A 19,838-nucleotide genomic window follows, 5' to 3' on the forward strand; every position below is an offset into this window, starting at 1 on the left:
CCTTAACAGTGGCCAGTTAGGAAATCCAATGACACCTGGCATATGACTGGACTACAGGGATTTAAACAAGCGTGCTCTCCCATACGTGCTTTCTGCCTAACATAGCTTCCCGCCTGGAGCAGACTTCCTCGTCTCAAGACGCACGCCTGTGTACTGGACTTGGCTAATGCCTTTAGTATTCCTCTAGATGAATGCTCACAGGACCAGTTTGCCTTTAGCTGGAATGGGTGGCAATGGACTTTCCACGCGTTACCACAAAGGCACCTACGTAGCCCCCCCATCTGTCATGGTATGGCAGTCAGAGATCTAGAAAAATGGAGAACAGGTGTGCCCCTAAAAATGTATCATTCTATCGATGTCATGCCAGAGGCTGTGGTTACCCAGACTGGGAAAGACTTACAGACCTTTGTTCCCCTATAGGCCATGATTATTTACAAAAAAAAAAAAAGGAGCTAGATGGGATTGGGATACTCCCCAGACAGGGGGAATTGGATAAAGCTAAATTGGTTGTCAAACACGTACGGGTCTTGTTTACTTAGTGGTAGTGCTTATCCAGAGGGGCTTGGTTGGGGCCCATGGCAAAAACAGAATGGGAAACACATCGCATTAGGATTCTGGTCAAAACTTTGGGAAGGTGCAGAAACCATGTACAATCCCACTGAAAAACAGCTCTGAGCTGTTTGTCTGGCCTTGCAATAGACAGGGCCTGACAACTGACTTGCCGTTGAGAGTACACACTTCCCTACCAGTGAAGAATGGATCAAAGATGTTTCTGAAACCAAAGAGCATCTGTGCCCAGGTAAGTGCCCTGTAAGAATGGCATGCTTACTCATAACAGAGAAGCTCCTATAACATTAGCCTGTTGTCCTAAGAGCTGCATGCGCTGTTGGGACCAATTACATAAGTGGGTCCGGACCATATTCCAACAGTACAGGACATCGCTCTGCGCCTTCCATAAATACAAGAGGGTATGGGCACCCCTCTTCCTGACACCTGGTATACTGACGGTAGCAGCCAGGGGACTCCACCCACCTGGCGTTCTTCTGCTGTCCGGCTGGACTCTGATATTATTTGGTTCAAGGAAGGAAGAGAACAGAGTAGCCAAAGGGCTGAACTATGAGCACTGTGGATCATGCTGACCAATGAACCAATGCCACTTAACATAGGCACTGACAGCTGGGCAGTTTGGAAAGGATTCACAGCTTGGGTGCCACAGTGGCACCAAGAGAACTGGACGATACTTGGTCAGTTGCTGTGGGGTGCTGAATTGTGGAGTGACACATGGGGAGTCTGCACCCAGATAATAGCCCAGGAGTCCGCATGGCACATGGCAACTCACTCCTCAACCACCTTGCCGGGCAATCACAAGGCAGATGCCTCAGCCAAAGCCTGAGCTATTTTGCTAGAAGGCTGTTAACCCCCTCTGATGTGACCGACTGGGTTCACCATAAGTCTGGCCAACAGGGCCCCCAGACGCCATGGGAGATAGTGAAGAGACTGCATCTGCCTGTAAAATATTCAGATCTTTAGGCTGTAGACAAGGATCATCCAGTATTATTGAGATGATGCTCATTAAGAGACATACCAGTGCGTACTGGGCATTCTACCTGTCCAGACTCTCAATGGCAGATAGACTATGATGGCCCCTTGCCAGTATCAGAGGGACATAAGTCCATTTTGACTTGTGCAAGCTGCTACAATAAAAGGACTCAAAGTTAGAAAATATGTATGGGACCCTGGCCCAAACCGTGATCAAGGAACTCATTTTACTGGACATGATGTACAGGAGTGGGCCAAGGCCTGGAACATATTGTAGACTTTTCATCTCACTGGCCACATTAAACAGATGCATGGCATGATCAAAACCACACTGAACTTTTCACTAGAGGAGACCTTAAAGGGTGGTCCCCTGACTGACTAAAGCCATCAGACTTTTAAATGCTGCCCTACTGTGGGTCGCATGGCTTGCAGAATGCATACCAATAACCAGAGTTCTAAAGGTACAGGTACAAAAGGGAGGACTGTGGCCCATCCAGCAGGATTAGGGACTTGTTCTGTATTTGCTGCAGGACCTCCCACCTGGTGACACTTTGACAGATTGGAAACTAAAATGATATCCCCATCCCAGGTGGCTTGGTATTATTCCCTTGGGGGATGGTCTTACCTCTGGCATTACACTCAGCGCCCCCTTTTTATCTAGATGGAGGGCCTATTTTAACTACCGTGACTTCTCCTGAGGTCCTAAAACAGAGACACAGTTTGGTTTACTATGATGGGTGTCCATGGAGGGTGCTATATATGACAAGTTAATACCCTCCAGTAATGTCACAGGTCAGACTGTATAGTATCATCTACCCAGGAAATTACCTAAACCCAAGGAGGTTTCAGCCAGACAGCAATGATATTAACGTTAAAGGAAGACTTGCCTTATCTAGTGCCTTTAAAACATTTGTCTTACTGCTCTTAACTTCCTCAGTTTCAGGTTCTTGCCTACGGCATTGGGGAATGCTCTCTGTCCTGGGCCACCACCGTTGCTGGAGTGTGCAGTTGAGCTGATCACTGGATGTGTGGATTGTTGCCAACGCTCAGTGAGGGGATGCCATGGAAGGAGGTGGCCTCCAAGATGAAATAAAACTCTGGGTGGGGACGACAACTGTAGAGAGGACAATCTGTTGGGCCCTCTGAACGCAATGCAGAGGCCCACTCTATTACCTTTATTGCATGTGAGCCACCTTCCACTATCCGGACCAAGGCTATTCGAGGAAGAGGAGGCAGATAAGATCATAAGGGCCATGAGATGTTGGGTGTGGAATGTGGGACCGTGAGCCTGACTCCATCTACCGACTGTATAGAAAGAATGATTAAGTACCAGTGTGGCCATAAGCCAGCCTGGCCACCTGCAGGAACATTTGTAGCTAGTTACATTAAGCTTGTTTGGGAACTGCCTATATAAACTTGAGCTCAGCCTTGAACTAGTGTGGAGAAAACTGAGCCTGTGCCTTTGGGTTGCTGTCTGCCCAACCCATTCCTCTAAGTAAGTTACCATCTAATAAAGTTCTTTGCTTTATCACATGGGATGGCCTGTTTTGTTGTTGAGCCTCGAGATATCTTTCCAGTTGTAGAAGAAAATATAACTTTAACATGCGTAATTTGCTTCTGTATTTAATGCTTGCTAAAAATGAGAAAACATAACTAACACCATTTTAAGTAAGGCAGGCCCAGACACATTAAATTCCAGGAAGGGAGTAAAACACCACCCGGTTCCAGGAACTGACTGACCAGTTCCTTATCTAAAAGCCACCAGGAAGATAAATGATTGGGAAGTGCATTGTTCCTTATCGGGGTACCAGCTCGCTAGAGCCCACCAATAAATCTAAAGGCGCCTCAGATAACAAGTAAGCAGTACACAACTCATCCTGTTGTGAAAGTCTGTCTAAAAAACTGTATAAAAAGCTCTTGTGTTAAAGGCTCGGGGTCGTTTTTGTCTTGAATGCTGAGTGACCCCAGCATGCTGGAATAAATTCCTCTTGCTTGATTGCATCGGTCTCTGTCTCATGGTCTTTGTGAGGTGAGCCATCCCGACGTGTGGGGTTTGTGCACAGTGCACAGATCTTACACAGTTAGGTGGACAATGTGCCCTTGCTCCACCTTCAGACACTCCTCTCCTTTTTCTCTGATCACAACACCATGAACATGTGCAATCACAACTTAAGTCTCTGCATCATTTTTGTTCTGCCTCTTTCCCAGGTAACTCACAAAAACACTATTTATAGACAACAGAATACCAATAAATCTCACTACACCATGCAAGCTTTGATCAAATAAAAGGAGAAGGCCCACATATACTTTGAAATGAATTTAGATTAGGTATAATAAACATCAATGTCATTTCCTCTCATATTTTTTTGAGGAAAGACTGACATTTAGCTAGGTGGGAGACACAATTTGGTGATAGTTATCCACATTTAAAATGAACACAACTTTTGATGCAGAAAGTTAACATCTAGGAATATATCAGATACAAGATTTACCCTATGACTTTAGTCACATCAGTACACAAAGACACAAGTTTATGGATATTAATCATAGAATTGTTTGACATAGTAAACATAAGGAAAACAATAGACACTGATCTTAAAGTTATGGTACATTCATGAGATGAAATAATATATATCTGCTAAAGAATGAGGTAGAAATTCAGAAACTGATCTAGACAGATATCCGCATTCGGTTGTAAAGCAAAAATAAGCAAGAAATAGAAGGTGGGTACAGAATGATTCCGGTTTTTCCTTCTCTCTGCCCACTAAGGAGAGTTCTTGGCTCCCCTTCCCTTTTCTCCTTCTCACCCCCTCTCCCTGCCCCCCAAGTTAGCAAGACAAGAAGGGGAGAGGCGGAAAGAAAGGAGGAGGTGGGAGACCCATGTGAACAGTTTGAGGGCGAAAGAGTTGAGTGACGGTGTGAGAGCAGCTGGGAAAACAGAGAAAAAAGAACGGGGGACGAGGGGACTTTAAAGAAATAAATACATAATAAACACTGTGGTGTATTACTGATGAAACCCTTGTTTATGTTCTTATGAGATTCTGGCAAATGTTAGCATTTACTTATGCACCTTCGATTCCCTCTCTCCGACATCCTGCTCAAACGTGATCTTATCACAGGGGCTTTGGAATATGTTCAGACTGGCCACTCGCATGGAACATTTCTGGAAAGACACTTCTATCCACGGTTATCTTTTGGGAGTAGGACAAGAGTTGGGAAGGTGAGGGTGATTTTTACCTTTCTGTTCCTTTGAAAATGTCCTTCTTTGAAGTAAATGAACAGAATATGTGCGAATGTTACTGAAAGTCCCCTTCCCAGCCTGAGAAAACCTCTCTCTCACCTCCTATCATTCTCTGGTTCCTAAAGAAAATCAGCTTTAAACACTATTCAACACAATATAAAACTGAATTTTAAAAACAATTTGTGTTCAATTTTGTTTTTGTGGTTTTTTCTTTTTTCTTTTTCTTTTTTTTTTTTTTTTGGATATTTATAGCATACATTAGTGATATTATGGGCTCAGTAGATTTCATGGTCTGGTCTAGTCTGGGGACCTCTCCATAATCTAACACGTTCTGCAACAGGAAAATGCATTCCAATTCCTAAACTACCAACTGAAAAACTAACTTTTGGAAACTGATCCATCTTAATGGTTAAGATTCGACTGAATTAAATGTTTTACTAAAGTTTATCAAATACCTTTCAATTATTTTCATTCTGTTTAACGTTTATAATGCTAAGGGATAGATGACTATGTGCTTATAATCACAAATACAGACACTCTCAGAAGACAGAAGTTAACACTGAAGATTACACATCTGTTGTATGTGAATTATTTCCAACTTGCTTTATGAAACATAAGAAACTTAATATCAAGTTGCATCATAAAAACTGAGTAAAATCTATTGAGTAAAAATACATGACAGTAGCAGGAAGGGAGCTGAGGACAGAGATTCGGATAAAAATGGAATATAGACACTGGTCCTCTAAGGTCAGCAGTTACAATTTAGCCAAGGTCAGGAGTGACAAGTTCATCACCAGAGACTCGACCTCAATCTAGTGTTGCAAACAGTATATTAACATTGTGAAACTGTTACGGCAGATGGCAATCTGGTCACCTCTCAGTAACTCATGCTTAGCTAACTGTCCGTGTCCTTGGCTAAAGGTGAGCAAGCAGCCCACTGAGAGCGTCTGCAGGGGGACTGTGCAGGTGGCGCTCAGCACACAGGGGGAGTTCCCTTGTGCACATGTGAAGGGGTGAAAACCACCGCCAACGTCCGATTCCTACCTCCCGCTCTGATGTTGTTAAAGGGCTTGCAGGCACCTGACCCACTGGCAGATGTTCCGTATTTTCACCTTTGCTTTAGCTATAGGGAAAAAAAGCAAACTATGACAGCATCTACCCCTTTCAATTCTCTGAACTTTTATGGTTCTGGATTATTTATAGCCTCTTCCTCTACTACAACTTTAAAAGCAAACATTCAAATCTCACTTGTTTGGTGTGGATCAATGCAGATTGGATTTCTTGAAATACACAACACTACAGAGCTACTCCCAAACATGTTCCAGGGAAGAGACTGAGGGAGGCCTGGAAATTTGTCACCCAGAGTAAGAACAGAGTACACATTTAGAGAGCGATTGCGACCTGCCAAACACCATGAAAACATAACCAACAGTTTCCCAAACATTATGGAGTATATTCTGGTGGACGTGGCCTTGGTCACCAGAAAGTCCTCTTTGTTTGACTCAAGTTTAAGTCAAACAAGCTGCCAGTTTATTAAGAGGTAAGTTATTGCTTCGGAGAAGCCTAGGTAGCTGGGGAAGAGAGGATTCAACACTCATGCAGAACAGGAACCCTTGAAGGTGTGTGGCTTTCTTTACGGAAGTGGTGACCCACTTAAAGTTTCTGTGTTTCCCAGCAGCCTGGCAGGGCAGCCTGGATGGGGCAGGAGGCGTGGGCACAGCACCAGCTGGGGCTGGGGGCTCGCAGCTGCCGAGGGCCTGGAGCAGGGAGGGTTTTCTCAGCCTGCATCTCCCGGCGGGAGTCCAGCCACTCCTTGGTGGCCTGAGGTCTGGCTTCTTGAGACCGAGCCCCGGAGTTCGGAGAGGCAACACCAACCATCCCGAACTGCCTCGTTGCAACACTCCAAGGACGCAGCCTTATCTCTCTGTATTCCATTCATGTTTTCTGAGAACCCACAAGATCCATCCTCTTGCATAGCTATTTCCCTGCTCCTGGGAAAGTCTGCAGCCTCAGCCCCGGAGGCAATCTCTTGTAAGTTTGATTAAAGCTGACTCACAGTCTGCATTCCCAAGCTGTTCACCCACAAGGCGGTGGAAGAAACCACCTGCAGAAGTTCTGAAAACACCCTCAAGGTCACGCTGGTGTCACCAGCTGGCCTAGGGACCGCCGCCATCTCCCGGTTGCTCTCTGCCTGCACCAAGCTCCTGGCCCAGGCCTGGATTCCTACCTTTGTCAGAGCTAATATCCTAGACCCCAGACTAGCTTCTGTTCTTGTCCTGTTGGTCTTGGCGACTTCCCCACCCAGCTGTCTCCTGAGGCTCTTCCTCAAGTGGGGACAAGGAGTACCCTGGGCTCCCCTCCGTCCCTCACCCTCCCTTCACTTAGAACCACTCCCCTCCTGCTGTCCCACACGGCACAGGTCTGGCCCTGGATTCTCCCTCTGCCTACCCCTTTGGGCCAACATTGTGTTTGCATGGTCTGCAATCTCAGAAATTCAGTGTCTGCCCATAATGGAGCCCTATTCTCCAGGGACCTCCTCTCCCCGCCATCTCCCCAGGTCCCAGATGCTTTTGAGGCATATTCCCAGCAGCCACCTTGTTCTGTGCTGGACACTAGGCTATTCCAACCTCAGACTAGGGTCCGTATGTCTCTGTGCCCTTTACCGTGGACTGATTCCAATCTCAACTTCTAGACTTGTGTTCTTAGCCCAATGCAAGTTGGGGCCCCACATCCAGTAGCACCAAACTGTCAGCCCTCAACTTCACTGCCACCCTCTCTCCCAAAGCTCCTCCAAACTTACAAGAATATCTAGAGGCAAAACACCCCCTGCTCTGGAGGAGCTGAGGCTAGTCAAGAAGTAGTTACCAATGGTCCCTGCACCTGACTCGTTGACACGTTTGAGCAGCGCGGTCGCCCTGCTCTCCTGCCTGGTCATAAGGTGGTGAAAAAGGCAAATGACTCGAGGGAAACACCCTGGGAGCCACAAAGGCTGACAATGGCAGGAACCATCATTATTGCAGCCAGACTGACGGCCCCACACTGGCCACCCTCACCTGGACCAGCAGAGGCTAACGAGGGCCTCCCTAGCTAGGTCTGAGCCGCGCTCCCCTCCGGCTCTCCTGGAACCCTGTGCTTACCTCTGCCGATGCCATCACCACCCCATGCTGTCATCATCTGCTCCACATCAAGACAACGTCTAATTAGTCTCCGTACAGCCACAGTGCCTGATGCACAAAGGGAACGCTCTGAACGATGATCAGTGGACGTGTAAATGGATAAAACGAGGTTTGGTTTTACACGTCGCCTGGGAAGCAGATGGGAACATTCCATACACGGCGGTGATGAGAATGGCCTCACGTGACGATCCTCTGCCTTTCCTCGTGCCCTGTCCCCAGGACTTACCTGTACGGCTCCATGGTCCGAATGCCATAGAACAGCGCCTCCTCCAGCAGCCCGAGGTGGATGCAGGCGTCCATGGCGCAGTCCAGCACCTTTAGCTGGTAGATGTTGATATCAGGAAGCCGTTCGGAGTTGCTGCTTATGATTGTCTGACACATGGCCAGGACCTGTTCCCACTCTGTTATTAACCTTAGTTAAGAATTGTCTTCATCATGAAAAAAACACAAGCAAAATGAGAGTCTCTAAAAGGCTGAAGAGCTCCCAGGCACAGGAGGGAAGGAAGCGTCCATTATTTATCACAGAGCAGCTGCTTGAAAACACACTTGAGAAACAAAAACACCTAAGTGGCATCTCAGCCAAGTAAATTCTGTTTACATCAACAAACCATCTTCTACCAAGCCTGTGCCCTGGGGGATTAAAATTTCCAAAGAACTATTCTTTCTTCACTCCTATATGTATTCTCTCTAAACCTAGTCATTAATGAATGCAGCTCTTTATTAAACTGGACTAAAGATTAAGTGAGTTCAGTTTATTATTTACTCTGTTAGCTTCTGTTTAAAAACTGATCTGAAATTAAAGAAGCTTTAGAGATTTCTTTTTCAAAAGGACGAGCTCATGTTTGCTCCTGTGTCATTTGAGTCTTGGGCAGACATGAAACCAAACACGCATAACCCACAGGCACACACTAGGGGAAGCGATTTGAAGAAATTCATTTCCACTGAATCCCATATTTAAAAGTTTTTTCATTACACAAGTGAACAGAATGGGTCATGGGCTGCGTTTGATCCAGCCCGTACTCCCAAAGGATCCTGCTCTTCACAACCCAGTGCTCTCTGCACCACCCTCTGCTCTCAACTCAAGCCTTGTCACTGATGTCCTGACACAGCGTGTCCCTCCCTGAACGGACTGTGTCTCTCCTTTCTCTCTCCAGCATTAGCTCCCATACCCTCAGGGCACTGCTTTCCAAAACATCAGCCAATGCTTTTAATGAACCAGTGAACCCACTTGTGAGAGTGGGGACAAATATCTTTATGAACTGTCAAGAAATATATTTTGGTTTCAGCAAGGGCCTCCTGGAGGCACAATACCTTACCCCAAAGGGTGACTTCCATGGGGAGAATTTCTAACAGCACAATGCACGGCTGAGGGCCCTTTATAGTATCCCCCCCACACACACACCCGTAATTTCAGCACACATCCTGACTCTGAGGAGTTGACTCTGGTCCCAGAAGAGGGACATTTATTGAAGAAAAATGAGTTAGTGATTTTCTTTTGTATTTATCTGACACGTACGTTTAAAGTTTGCTGAGTGTATCCCCCAGAGGCCGGAGGAAGCAGTATCTTGGGCAATGCACTGAGTTTGTAGCAGATTGCCAGGCTGCCCGCTGTGGCTTTTCATCTGAGGATTAGGTATTTGATGACCCGTCAGGAGAATGACTGTCTCACACAATGCTAGACATTTTTGCGGCAAGACTTGCACCTCATGTGAACATCGTGTTGTCTGACCACTACGAGCATCTACCTAGTCATTTAGAGGTATGTTCCAACTCATTCTAAAGAGGTTTGATGTGACAAGCCTTAGATGTAAAAACCAGAGGTGACGCTCTCCAGCCACTCATAGGAATACATCTACTTCATCCCTCAGCACGCTGGAAGGGACCACATGCCAATTTCCCTTCACAACACTGGTGACTGTCTCCTCCTGGCAAACAAGGCAAAACCTTTCCTGTAAAACACCCCAGTGAGCAAAATTAATGGAATAATTTTAACTAAGAGGCTTTTCCCCCAAGCTGATGCTGACATGTGTTTGCTCAAGGACTTAGTCTCTGGTGTCTGTGCGGTGTTCACTGCACATCATTCTGCTCCAGTGAGGAACTGAGCTCCAGACCCAAGCAGGGCTGGATAGCCCACCCCGAGAGAATAGATTACCAATGGACAAAACAGATCCCTCTTCTTCTGAACACTTTCAAATGACCATAAGAGGATTAGAGGCAAAGACAAAGAGGTGCAAAGTAAATTCACTTGGGAATTAACCAAGTTCCTGAGACTCAGACTGTCCGACCACAGAGCTTTTGCTCACTTAATCTTTAATACTACTTACTGCTTCCCATCGTCCCACCGTCCCCTCTCGCCTATGAAGTCTAACCTCCTGTGCATGGCATTTAAGCCTGGCCACGCTCCCCTCCTCTCGTGCTGAGCTGGCGATTTCTCGACAGCGTGCAGTTTACATTCTGCACGTCTGCACGTGTCACCTTCACTCGGCTGGCCTAGTGAACTCCCACTCACCCTCCAGACCTCTGTGAAACCTTCTGTAATCTCCCAAAGTCCCTACAAATACATACCTTTACCAAAATATGTATTACCATCCGTATTTACTACCCCACTAGGTACGAGGGAGTTCTGAGTGCAGGGCTCTGTCTTCTAATTTCTGCCTGGATCAGAAGCCAGCATGGAGTAGTTTCCAGTAAAACCCTGTCCCTTTGAGACTGAACTGTAGCTGAGTCATCCACGGGCCCCAGTTCTGCTGCACGGGCCCACACAGAGAAAGTCCACTGCTCTGCGGTGGAACGGCTCTTTCAGCCCGTGAACACGAATCTCCTGCTCCCAGAGTTGGCTGTTTTCCCAGCATCTTCCATCCTGTCTGTAAACAGCATTTCAAATTCCACCTTGATTCTGAGTTCACTCCTCAAACTTATTTCACTTTTTCTATATCCTTTTTAATATGTCCCACCACAAACTGCATAGGAAATTCCAGATACAATCAGATAGTACTATCACCCCTCTCATTTTATAATCTATATTTCTATTAATGCAGCCCAAGATCATGGCAGCGTTGTAGGGGGTTATGTCATACTCGTAAGCTTTATTACATTTTGCTACTCACTAAAGATGTAAAATTAATTTACGTGTGCTGCTGCTAAGCTTTATGCATACGAGGTACTTCAAAAAGTTCATGGAAAAACAGAATTAAAGGATAGTATGAATCGTTCCATGAACTTTTTAAACTTAGACACCATTTAACCTTCGGGGGTGTCTTTTGAGCTCCTGATTCCATCTCCCCACCTCTGTTATCCTTCCCGTCTGTGCACCTTTGTTAGTTTGCTCTGTATCTTCCTTCAAGGTGTGGAATCAAAGGTTGAAGAGGCTGAGATGGGAACAGAGTGACAGTCATCCAATTAGCATCGTTTTTTCAGTATAACTATTCAGCCATTTCGTAAGATGCCTGGTTTTGCTAACAGCTACCGTAAATTCCTTGACTGCTTTTTGTCAAATCCCTTTCTGAAATCTAGATACAAACTTTACCAAAGCAAGCCACATTTCTATGGATTCGTTTGCTCTTCATGAATCCACACAGCACCCTGGTGATCACAGCTTTCTTTTATGTTCCTTAGTAACCAATTCTAGGTTCTTTACTAACACGAACAAACTCATTTGGCTGTAGATTTCAGAAACTATGTATTTCATTCACCTTTAAAAACAGAAATACCCAACGACCTCACTCATCCTTTACAATTCTTTAAAAAGCACTGTCAGTAGATGAGAAAACCTCATTTACAGACTTTCTTAGTGCCTGTGGCAAGGGTCGCACCTCGTTTTAACCTTGTGTTGGGATATAACTTACCCACAGCATCTGAATGACCTTTTGCAATCTTTTCCATCATCTATTGGTGCCTTCTTACCTCGTGGGTTCCCTTTGTCACATGTCTGCCCAACTGATCTCCTCTACTGGGAACAGCCTCCCTCTCAGCCTCTGACTATCCAAATCCTGTCCCTGACTCAGGATACCTTTTGCACAGCAAAACATCAGTGGGGCCTTCCCAGGTGACCTCCATCATAAACAGTCTCTCCCTACTCTAAACTTTGACCCACTTGTTTATGCCAAGAAAATTTATTGTACAGCAACCTCCACTGCCACTGTAGTCATGGCTGATTTAATATGAAGCATCTAGGTCTGAGGGCCAATGGGATTAAATTACAAGGATTCTAAACTGTTCTTTCTTAGAGATGTAAGTGGTTATGGAGGAAGGGAATCTAAGGATTTGTTTCCTTGTACACATAAAGAAACTACTACTTACTATTACTGGGCCATACACTTTGATTATTATCTAATGATGGAGAGGTATTCACGCAGATCTGGCCACAGTCTTCCCTAGCCATTACCCAAATTTCCGGTTGGGGTCAGGGATGCGGCCTGTGACTGTCAAACAGAATGAAGCCCTCTGGTTCATGAAGAGCTAACCCTGTCCTTGACCTCATCAACACCAGGCTCCATCCAATAAGGCAGCAATCCCAACAGTCCAACTCAACCCACCGGTGAAAGGATACTCCAATGCGCCTTCAGTTCCTCGATTTTCTTCAGAGATTCTTGAACTTCCTTCCACACTTTCTCATCACCCGTTAGCATATCGGCATCCTGCTCAGGCCAAATTAAAATACAGGAAAGGAAGACAAATAATGCAATTAAAAAGTGGGCGAAGGATCTGAATAGACATTTCTCCAAGGAAGATATATAAGTGATCCAGGAACAAATGAAGAGATGGTTGACATCTTTACCAGGGAAATACAAAGCAAAACCGTAACGAGATACCACATCACACCCACCAGCATGGCTACAATAAAAAAGAGATTATAGCAAGTATTGGTGAGAATGTGGAGCAATTAAAACCCTCGTATACCGCTGGTGGGAATATAAAATCGTACTGCTTTTTGAAAACAGTCTGGCAGCTCTTCAAAAGGTTAGACACAGAGTTACCATGTCAACAATTGCACTTCTGGATATATACCCAAGAGAAACGAAAACATGTTAAACAAAAACTTGTCCACAAAGATTCATAGCAACATTGTTCGTAACAGCCAAAGCAAGGTGGAAACAACTCAAATGTCCATCAACTGATGAATGGATAAATAAAATGTGGTCTATCCATACAAATGGAATATTACTAAACAATTCAATAAATGAAGTATTGATGCCTGCTAAGCATGGATGAGCCTTGAGAACATTGTGCTAAGTGGAAGAAGCCAGTCACAGAAGACCACATGTTGTATGACTCCATTTATATGAAATTCCAGAATAGGCAAGATCATAGAGACAGAAAGTAGATTAGTGGTTGCCTAAGGCTGGGTGGATTGGAGGGAATTGGGGAGGGATTGCTAATGGGTAAGGGTTTCTTTTGGGGGTGATAAAAATGTTCTAAAAAGTGACTGTGATGCTGGTTGCACAACTCTGTAAAGAGACTAAAAACCACTGAATTACAACTGGGTGAATTGTAGCATATCTGAATTATATCTTAATAAAACTGTCATTTAAAGAGAAGGGGTGAGAAAACTATTGTTTAGGTGACCTACAGATAATGCTTTAACCAAAATGAAGCTGGGATAACGGAAGACAAGTACAACCACACCCACGTGAACCACGTGAACTTCCACAGGAACTAAAAACAACCAACCTCTCTGCCTCAACATTTTAAAAAAGCAACTCAAAATAAAATTGTGAGCTACCACTTATTAAATGTCTGTGCTCCTATTGGGTAAGCAGGTCCCCTACCCTTCCTGTCTGCTGTTGTATCTCCAGCATCTGGCAAGTGTCTGGCAGGTGCTCAATCGGTGCTCACTGAATGAACGACTGAAAACCACGCGTGCAACACAGTGCTGGGTGCTTCACTAATATTGTGTCGTCTTATGTGCACAGAGCTCTTTTACATACATGAGATCGCACCAGTGGGGTAACATGGCAGGGTGGGGGAGTAGCCTACCCTGGGTCAGGCAACGAGAGGGTGTATCATCTACAGATAACTGAGAGACACTAATAAAACCGACAGAAAGCAGGTCTTACTTTTATCACCGTGTCACAATCCTGAACAACTCAGAGGTGAAATATTCTTCCCAGCCAGGTCAGAGGGCCACCTACCACCTTCTCCCTGCTATACCACTGATCACACCCAGTTTGTAGATAACAAAATTGAGACTCCGAGAGATGAACTGACTTTCCCAAAAGTCACTAGTTGGGGCCAAAAATTTAAACCAAAGTCTGTTTGATTCGAAAAGGCCGTGTTCTCGTCCCTACACTCAGCTTACCACAGACACCGCTGTGGTCTGTTTCGCATGCTCAGCAAGTTCTAGTTATTTAAAGCTGCTTTGCCCAATACAGTAGCCACCGGCCACATGTGGCTATGTCAATTTAAATGAACTCAAATTATATAAAATAAAAAATTCAGTCCTTCAGCTGCACTAGCCACATCTCAAGAGCTCAACAGCCACACATGGCTGTGGCTACCACATTGGACAGCACAAATACAGAATAGTTATGTCATTACAGAAAGTTCTATTGGACAGTATCCTTTAATGAGGCTAGTCCAAGGGGAAGAAACTCCCATCAGACACTATTCAAAACTAGGTGTTCCATATCCATGAGACTCTCAATGGGTGGCAGGGCAGAGAACGGCTCTAGGAAGCTGTACCAGGTCATGGCCAGGGTGGGGGTGAAGGGAAGGGACGGCTGGCTTCCACATGCGGCCTACATCTCCCTGGAGACTCGTCCGTGCCTACTAAGGCGGTTTCTAGAATTAGCCCTGTGAGAACCACTGCCGGAGTAAGCCTGGGTTCCTGGTGGAAAGATACATATCACTCAGGTGTGTCAGGGCAGAAAAAAAGTGAGAGCCACGGAGAACCAGAGAAAAGAGATCCCGACAACAGGGTGAGGCAGCAGGTGTGCCCGTGAGGGACGTGAGCGCTGTGTGTGTGTGTGTGTGTGTGTGTGTGTGTGTGTGTAACAGGGCTTTATGGGTCTCTGTGTGTATGTGCTGTGCACGTGTGCGATACAATAGGGTGGTTTTAAAAAAGACACCCTAAGTGTACCCCATTTCTTTTAGGAAATTCTAAATACACACCTAGCTTTCTATACAAAGGAGGGCAGGAATCAAACCCCTTTGAGAAGGTAAACAGTGTCCCTTCACATGCCTGCTCTAAGCCCATATTCATCTAAAGCTTTAGTCCCATCACCTCACTCTCCTGCTCCAAAGCCTTCAGCCACTTCCGGCCACCTCCTAGATAAAGCCCACATGTGAAATCGTGACAATTGCGGCCACTCGTGACTAAGTGTTCCCATTTTATATTTCACACCTGGCAGCTCAAACCCTGGGCTCTAAGCAAAATATCTTGCTTCTTAGTCCCCACAGTAGGCAGGACAGTGGACCCCCAAAGATGTCCACACCTGATCCTGAAAACCTGTGAATATGTTAGGTTTCGTGGCAAAGGGGATTTAAGTTGCAGATGGCATGAAGGTTGCCAATCAGTTTACCTTAAAATAGGGAAGCCCACCCCGGACTTTCTAATAGGTCTAATAATAACTACAGGGATCCCTCAAGGTAGAAAAGTGGTGTGATGTGAGAAGGGACTGACCTGCCACGGCTGGCTTTGAGGATGGGGGCAGCCATGTACCAAGAAATATGGGCAACCAACACGAGCTGCCAAAGGCAGGGAAATGCCTCTGCCCTGGATCCTTTAGAAAGGAATGTGGCCCTGCCAACACCTTGATTTTAGCCCAGTGGGACTTGTGTGAGGCTTCTGGCCTCCAGAACTACAAAATAATAAATTAGTATTGTTTTAAGTCACTAAGTTTAAGATCATTTGTTACAGCAGCAGTAGAAAACTAATATAGTCCCTCACATTGCTTCTGTTCTTCTGGCCCTTGGGAATTTTTGCACGTGCTCCTCCCTGTACCTGAAATTAATTAATTTGATCCCACTAGGCACTGTTCTAGGCACTGGGGATAGAATGATAAAGAAATCAGATAATCATAGTGTTTACACTGAAGGGGTAGGAGGAACACAGGGCAATGGAAAAGAAACACACATATATGTATATAAACAAAATAAATATTTGTCGGAGGGAAAAACGATCAGGGAAGAGGAATGGGAAATACTGGTATCAGGCAGTTTCATTTTAAACAGAATGGCTAGGGAGGGTCTCACGGAGAATAGGATATTTGAGTAAAGATCTGCAGGAGGCGAAGCAGTGGGAGATGAGACTTCTAGGAAGAGGGGACACAGCCCGTGCCAAAGTGCCGAGGCAGAAGCATGCCTGAATGTCCCAGCAAGGTGGCCAGTCTGGCCGGAGCTTGTAGGTGTAGGTTGTGTGCAAGTCCCATCTTCCCCACTTGTGAGCTCTTTAGAGCTAGGTGTAAGTCTCACTCTTCTCTGATCCTGCCTCTCCCAAATACCTAGCACAGAGCTTTGTGTGTGACAAATGCTCAGCTGAATGTCTACAGAATGGATCTGGAAGAAGAGAACATTTAACTTGGTGATGATCTGGATGTCTCGTGTGTGTATTTCAATTGTTCCTAACGATGTCCTTGTAGGCCATCAATACCCACAATTTACAAATTAGGCACAAGCTAGTCCTGAAGCTTAAGTCACTGGTCCAAATGTCCTTCCACCCCTAATTGCCAGAAGGAGGATTCAGATGCAGGTCTGTCTGGCTCCAAATTCCATGCTCTTTCTACTATCTTCATGTTTAATTTGAATTTGTTTTCCTCGTCATCTTGCTTAAACGGTAAAACTCATGACTCTGAGTTAACAGATTCAAAATACCTTTAACCCATGGCTCCTGAGGTCTTCCTAGAACTACCACTTGAAAAAGGACAGTAGAATCCCCCAACATGGAACCCACAGCAGATCTTGGATTCTTCTATCAAGCAGAGTTGAGACCACAGCCTGGAGCAAAACAATTTCATATGGGAATTATATTCATAACTAAATCTGCTACCAGTGAACATAATCTGATTAGCTAGCTATTCATTTAGGTTGACCCTAAGCCTTTATTTATACTTAACAGAAGAGCAAGCAAGCTTTGAAATTGTTTCCAACCATTCAGAAAGGACACCTCCCAGAGCACTTTATACTGGAGCTAGACAAAGGCACACTCACAGCTCACGCTCAGCCCCCTGGAGCGTTCCACTGCGGTGACCCGGTGACGTGTCTACGCTCTCAGGTTCCAGACTCACCTCACTCCTGCCCCCGGCCCCCATTCCTGCTGCAGCTTCTCCTCACTAAGCCTACAATGGGGTCTTTCCCCCTCTCCCCACACCAGGCTGGAGAACTCAGTAGCGTATGTACATAATACGGACATGTGTACTTAAACGGGGAAACTACTTAAGGACACATAATTTAAATCTTCTCCTTTTTCAATTTGAAAATATAAGCGTGAATCACTATATTCTTTTTCACAGTCTCTGAGGTATGAAATTAGTAAACTTCTGTCCTTCTTTCCTATCCAAGCACATCAAAGATACCTGATATCATTCAGGACAAAGTTATTTAGGGGGAAAAAATCCTTTTTGAATTTTAGCTTTACTATGTCAAAGGGCCTTGAGTGGGCGAGTCCTCAAATTTATTTTTAGGAGGTGGAAAACATTTTATACTCACATATTTCTAAAACAGCAACTATATGATTGCTAAGTTTTCTACAAACAATAAAAATAATTTGGACTATGAGCAGCAGGACTCCCAGGAAAGTGTGCGCTCCTGGGACACGATCAGAGAATTAAGCGCATGTTTTTCTGGGGCCGAGGGCACCTCTCCTGACTGCTGTGTGTCCCTGCACAAGCCTTCCTTCGTCTGGCCCTGAGCTTCCTCACCTGTAAATGAGAAGGTGGTCGGGATGCCCACTAGCACACCTCCTCGGTGACCATTCCAGAGATACAGTCACGCAGAGCAACGTGGCTCCACCTCTGGTGACCGCTCTCTTGCACAGCTCCAGAAAAGTCCTTAAAAAGCCCTCTTCACTTTAAACAGTAAAAACATGGGAACAGGTCATTTAAGGGAGAACTGTGCCGCTCCCTGATCGCCTCCTCCCAAGTCATTGCCCCGTTCCTTCCCCTTTGCGCCCACCCCTCCTTGTCTCTCTTGCTGCCACCGCGCCTACTCTTCCAGCTGGAACCCTCTCCCTGCGGCCTCTGCCAGGACTCGGACTGCCATTGCGGCTCTCCCCTCGGGTCACCCTTCTCTTCTCTTCTTTGGCTTTCTTCCTACTTGTCCCTTTAGGACTCAGCCCCCAATGTACCCCATCAGGAAATCTTCTCTAATGCCACCCTCTGGGGGAGTCCAGCCCTCCTGAGCCACCACCGCCACTCTGCACATCCCTCTCGGCACTGAGCTGTCACCAGTGGCCTCCTTGACCATCTCCCCAACTAGTCTCAGGATTCCCTGAGGGCCCATGGCCTATCACACCTGCATTCCCGGGAAAGGTCTGGTGATAGAGCACAGGAGTAAGGAGAAGTGATCTTCCACAACTCCTGGGTTACAGTATTACAAGAATAAAATACCTTAATTCTACAACAACAACAGGAGAATCCCAACCAAGGAAACAGAAGGGTCATTTCACATCACACTCTCACCCTGAGTCCTTTCCAGTATTACTACATCAGGACGATGCTGGGAAAGGACATGTTCCCAGTGCAGCTGTGGGTGTTTGACTCATGTCCAGACTTGGGTCATAATTTAGAACCTAAATGTGACCCCCTCCTCCAGCATAAGAAATCCCACCCTAGCGCAGGACTCATGCTCAAACCACAGCACCGAGGGCTATTTGAGCAGTGGGCTCAGTGAACTCCCCTGGTTTCCACCTCAAACATCATCCTCAGTCTCTTGTGGCCCCTCGGTCCATAGGTCCCTGGCCTCGTCTATCCCTGGGCTGTCAGGGAGGCCATCTACGTCTCCGCATGCATAGCTGCTAAGTCAACACCCCAGGATCATTTCCTCAACTGCAACAATAGGTACCAGATGATATGAGATAATCACATCCCCACATAAAAGGGTGTCACTCAACACAATTACATTCGATTGTCCAAATGCTTCCTTTGGTCTTCAGTGTAGGAAGTAAACCTGCCAGGTGCCAGTAGTGCCATGGACTAGACAGCACAGTTTCTTCCATAGGGTAAGGCTGGAATCCAGCCAGCCTGGCTGAGCAGAACCTTGGGAAAGTGACCACTGGCCCTGTCAGGGTGGACAGCAGATGCATCCACCCGGACCCACCTTGCATCTGGAACACTTGAACACATGTGTCCACTTAGTGCACAGTGTTTGATGTTGAAACTCTCACACTGGGCTGACTTCAGATGGTTCTCATTAGAAAGAGAAGGAAAGGGGAAAGGCAATCTGCTTTCCAGTATTCCTGTTACCCAATCCTCATGCAAAGTCTAATTAGATTGGACTGGAGAGAGGAGTATAGGATGGAAAATAAAATTAATGAACATTTATAAACTTTTCGAGTAACTCAATAATTCTAGTGGCTGCACTCAGGAGCAGAGAGACTGAGAAGTCCTGAGATTCAAAATCAGGAGAGAAACCAACTTTAATTTGCTGTGCAGCCTCTGACTGAGGTACTCGGGTTCACGGATAATATACTGGGAATAATAGATTAATATACGGCATTACTTGAAACCTGTATGGTTCACAGAAAACATCTCTGCTGGAACCAATTTCCATCTGCTTTGGCAAAACCAACTAAAAGCAGTTCAGATTTAACTTGCGGGGGAAAGTGGCTCTTTCATAAAATGGAAAAATAGCAGCTAAAAATAGATTGTTCACTATTTTATCAACCACCACCAGTCAATGGGCATCACGGGCTGGGAAAGGAGGAGAAGGAAGGAAGGCTCTTAACT

The 19,838-nt window shown here is 45.7% G+C and overlaps 1 protein-coding gene across 2 annotated transcripts in view; it reads right to left on the reverse strand.

Moving 5' to 3' along the window:
• The window catches only part of SMYD3 (SET and MYND domain containing 3), a 663,795-nt gene that overhangs the window by 99,109 nt on the left and 544,848 nt on the right, over window positions 1-19,838 (reverse strand). For both annotated transcript variants that reach the window (XM_063082741.1, XM_063082740.1), the window contains 2 exons: window positions 12,506-12,593; window positions 8,183-8,357 (listed from right to left, as the gene is read on the reverse strand). In XM_063082741.1, coding sequence (XP_062938811.1) covers window positions 8,183-8,357; window positions 12,506-12,593 — 263 coding nt within the window. The remainder of the gene's footprint in view (window positions 1-8,182; window positions 8,358-12,505; window positions 12,594-19,838) is intronic.

This window comes from Cynocephalus volans, chromosome 18 (assembly GCF_027409185.1).
Source record: "Cynocephalus volans isolate mCynVol1 chromosome 18, mCynVol1.pri, whole genome shotgun sequence".
NCBI classification, from domain to species: domain Eukaryota; kingdom Metazoa; phylum Chordata; class Mammalia; order Dermoptera; family Cynocephalidae; genus Cynocephalus; species Cynocephalus volans.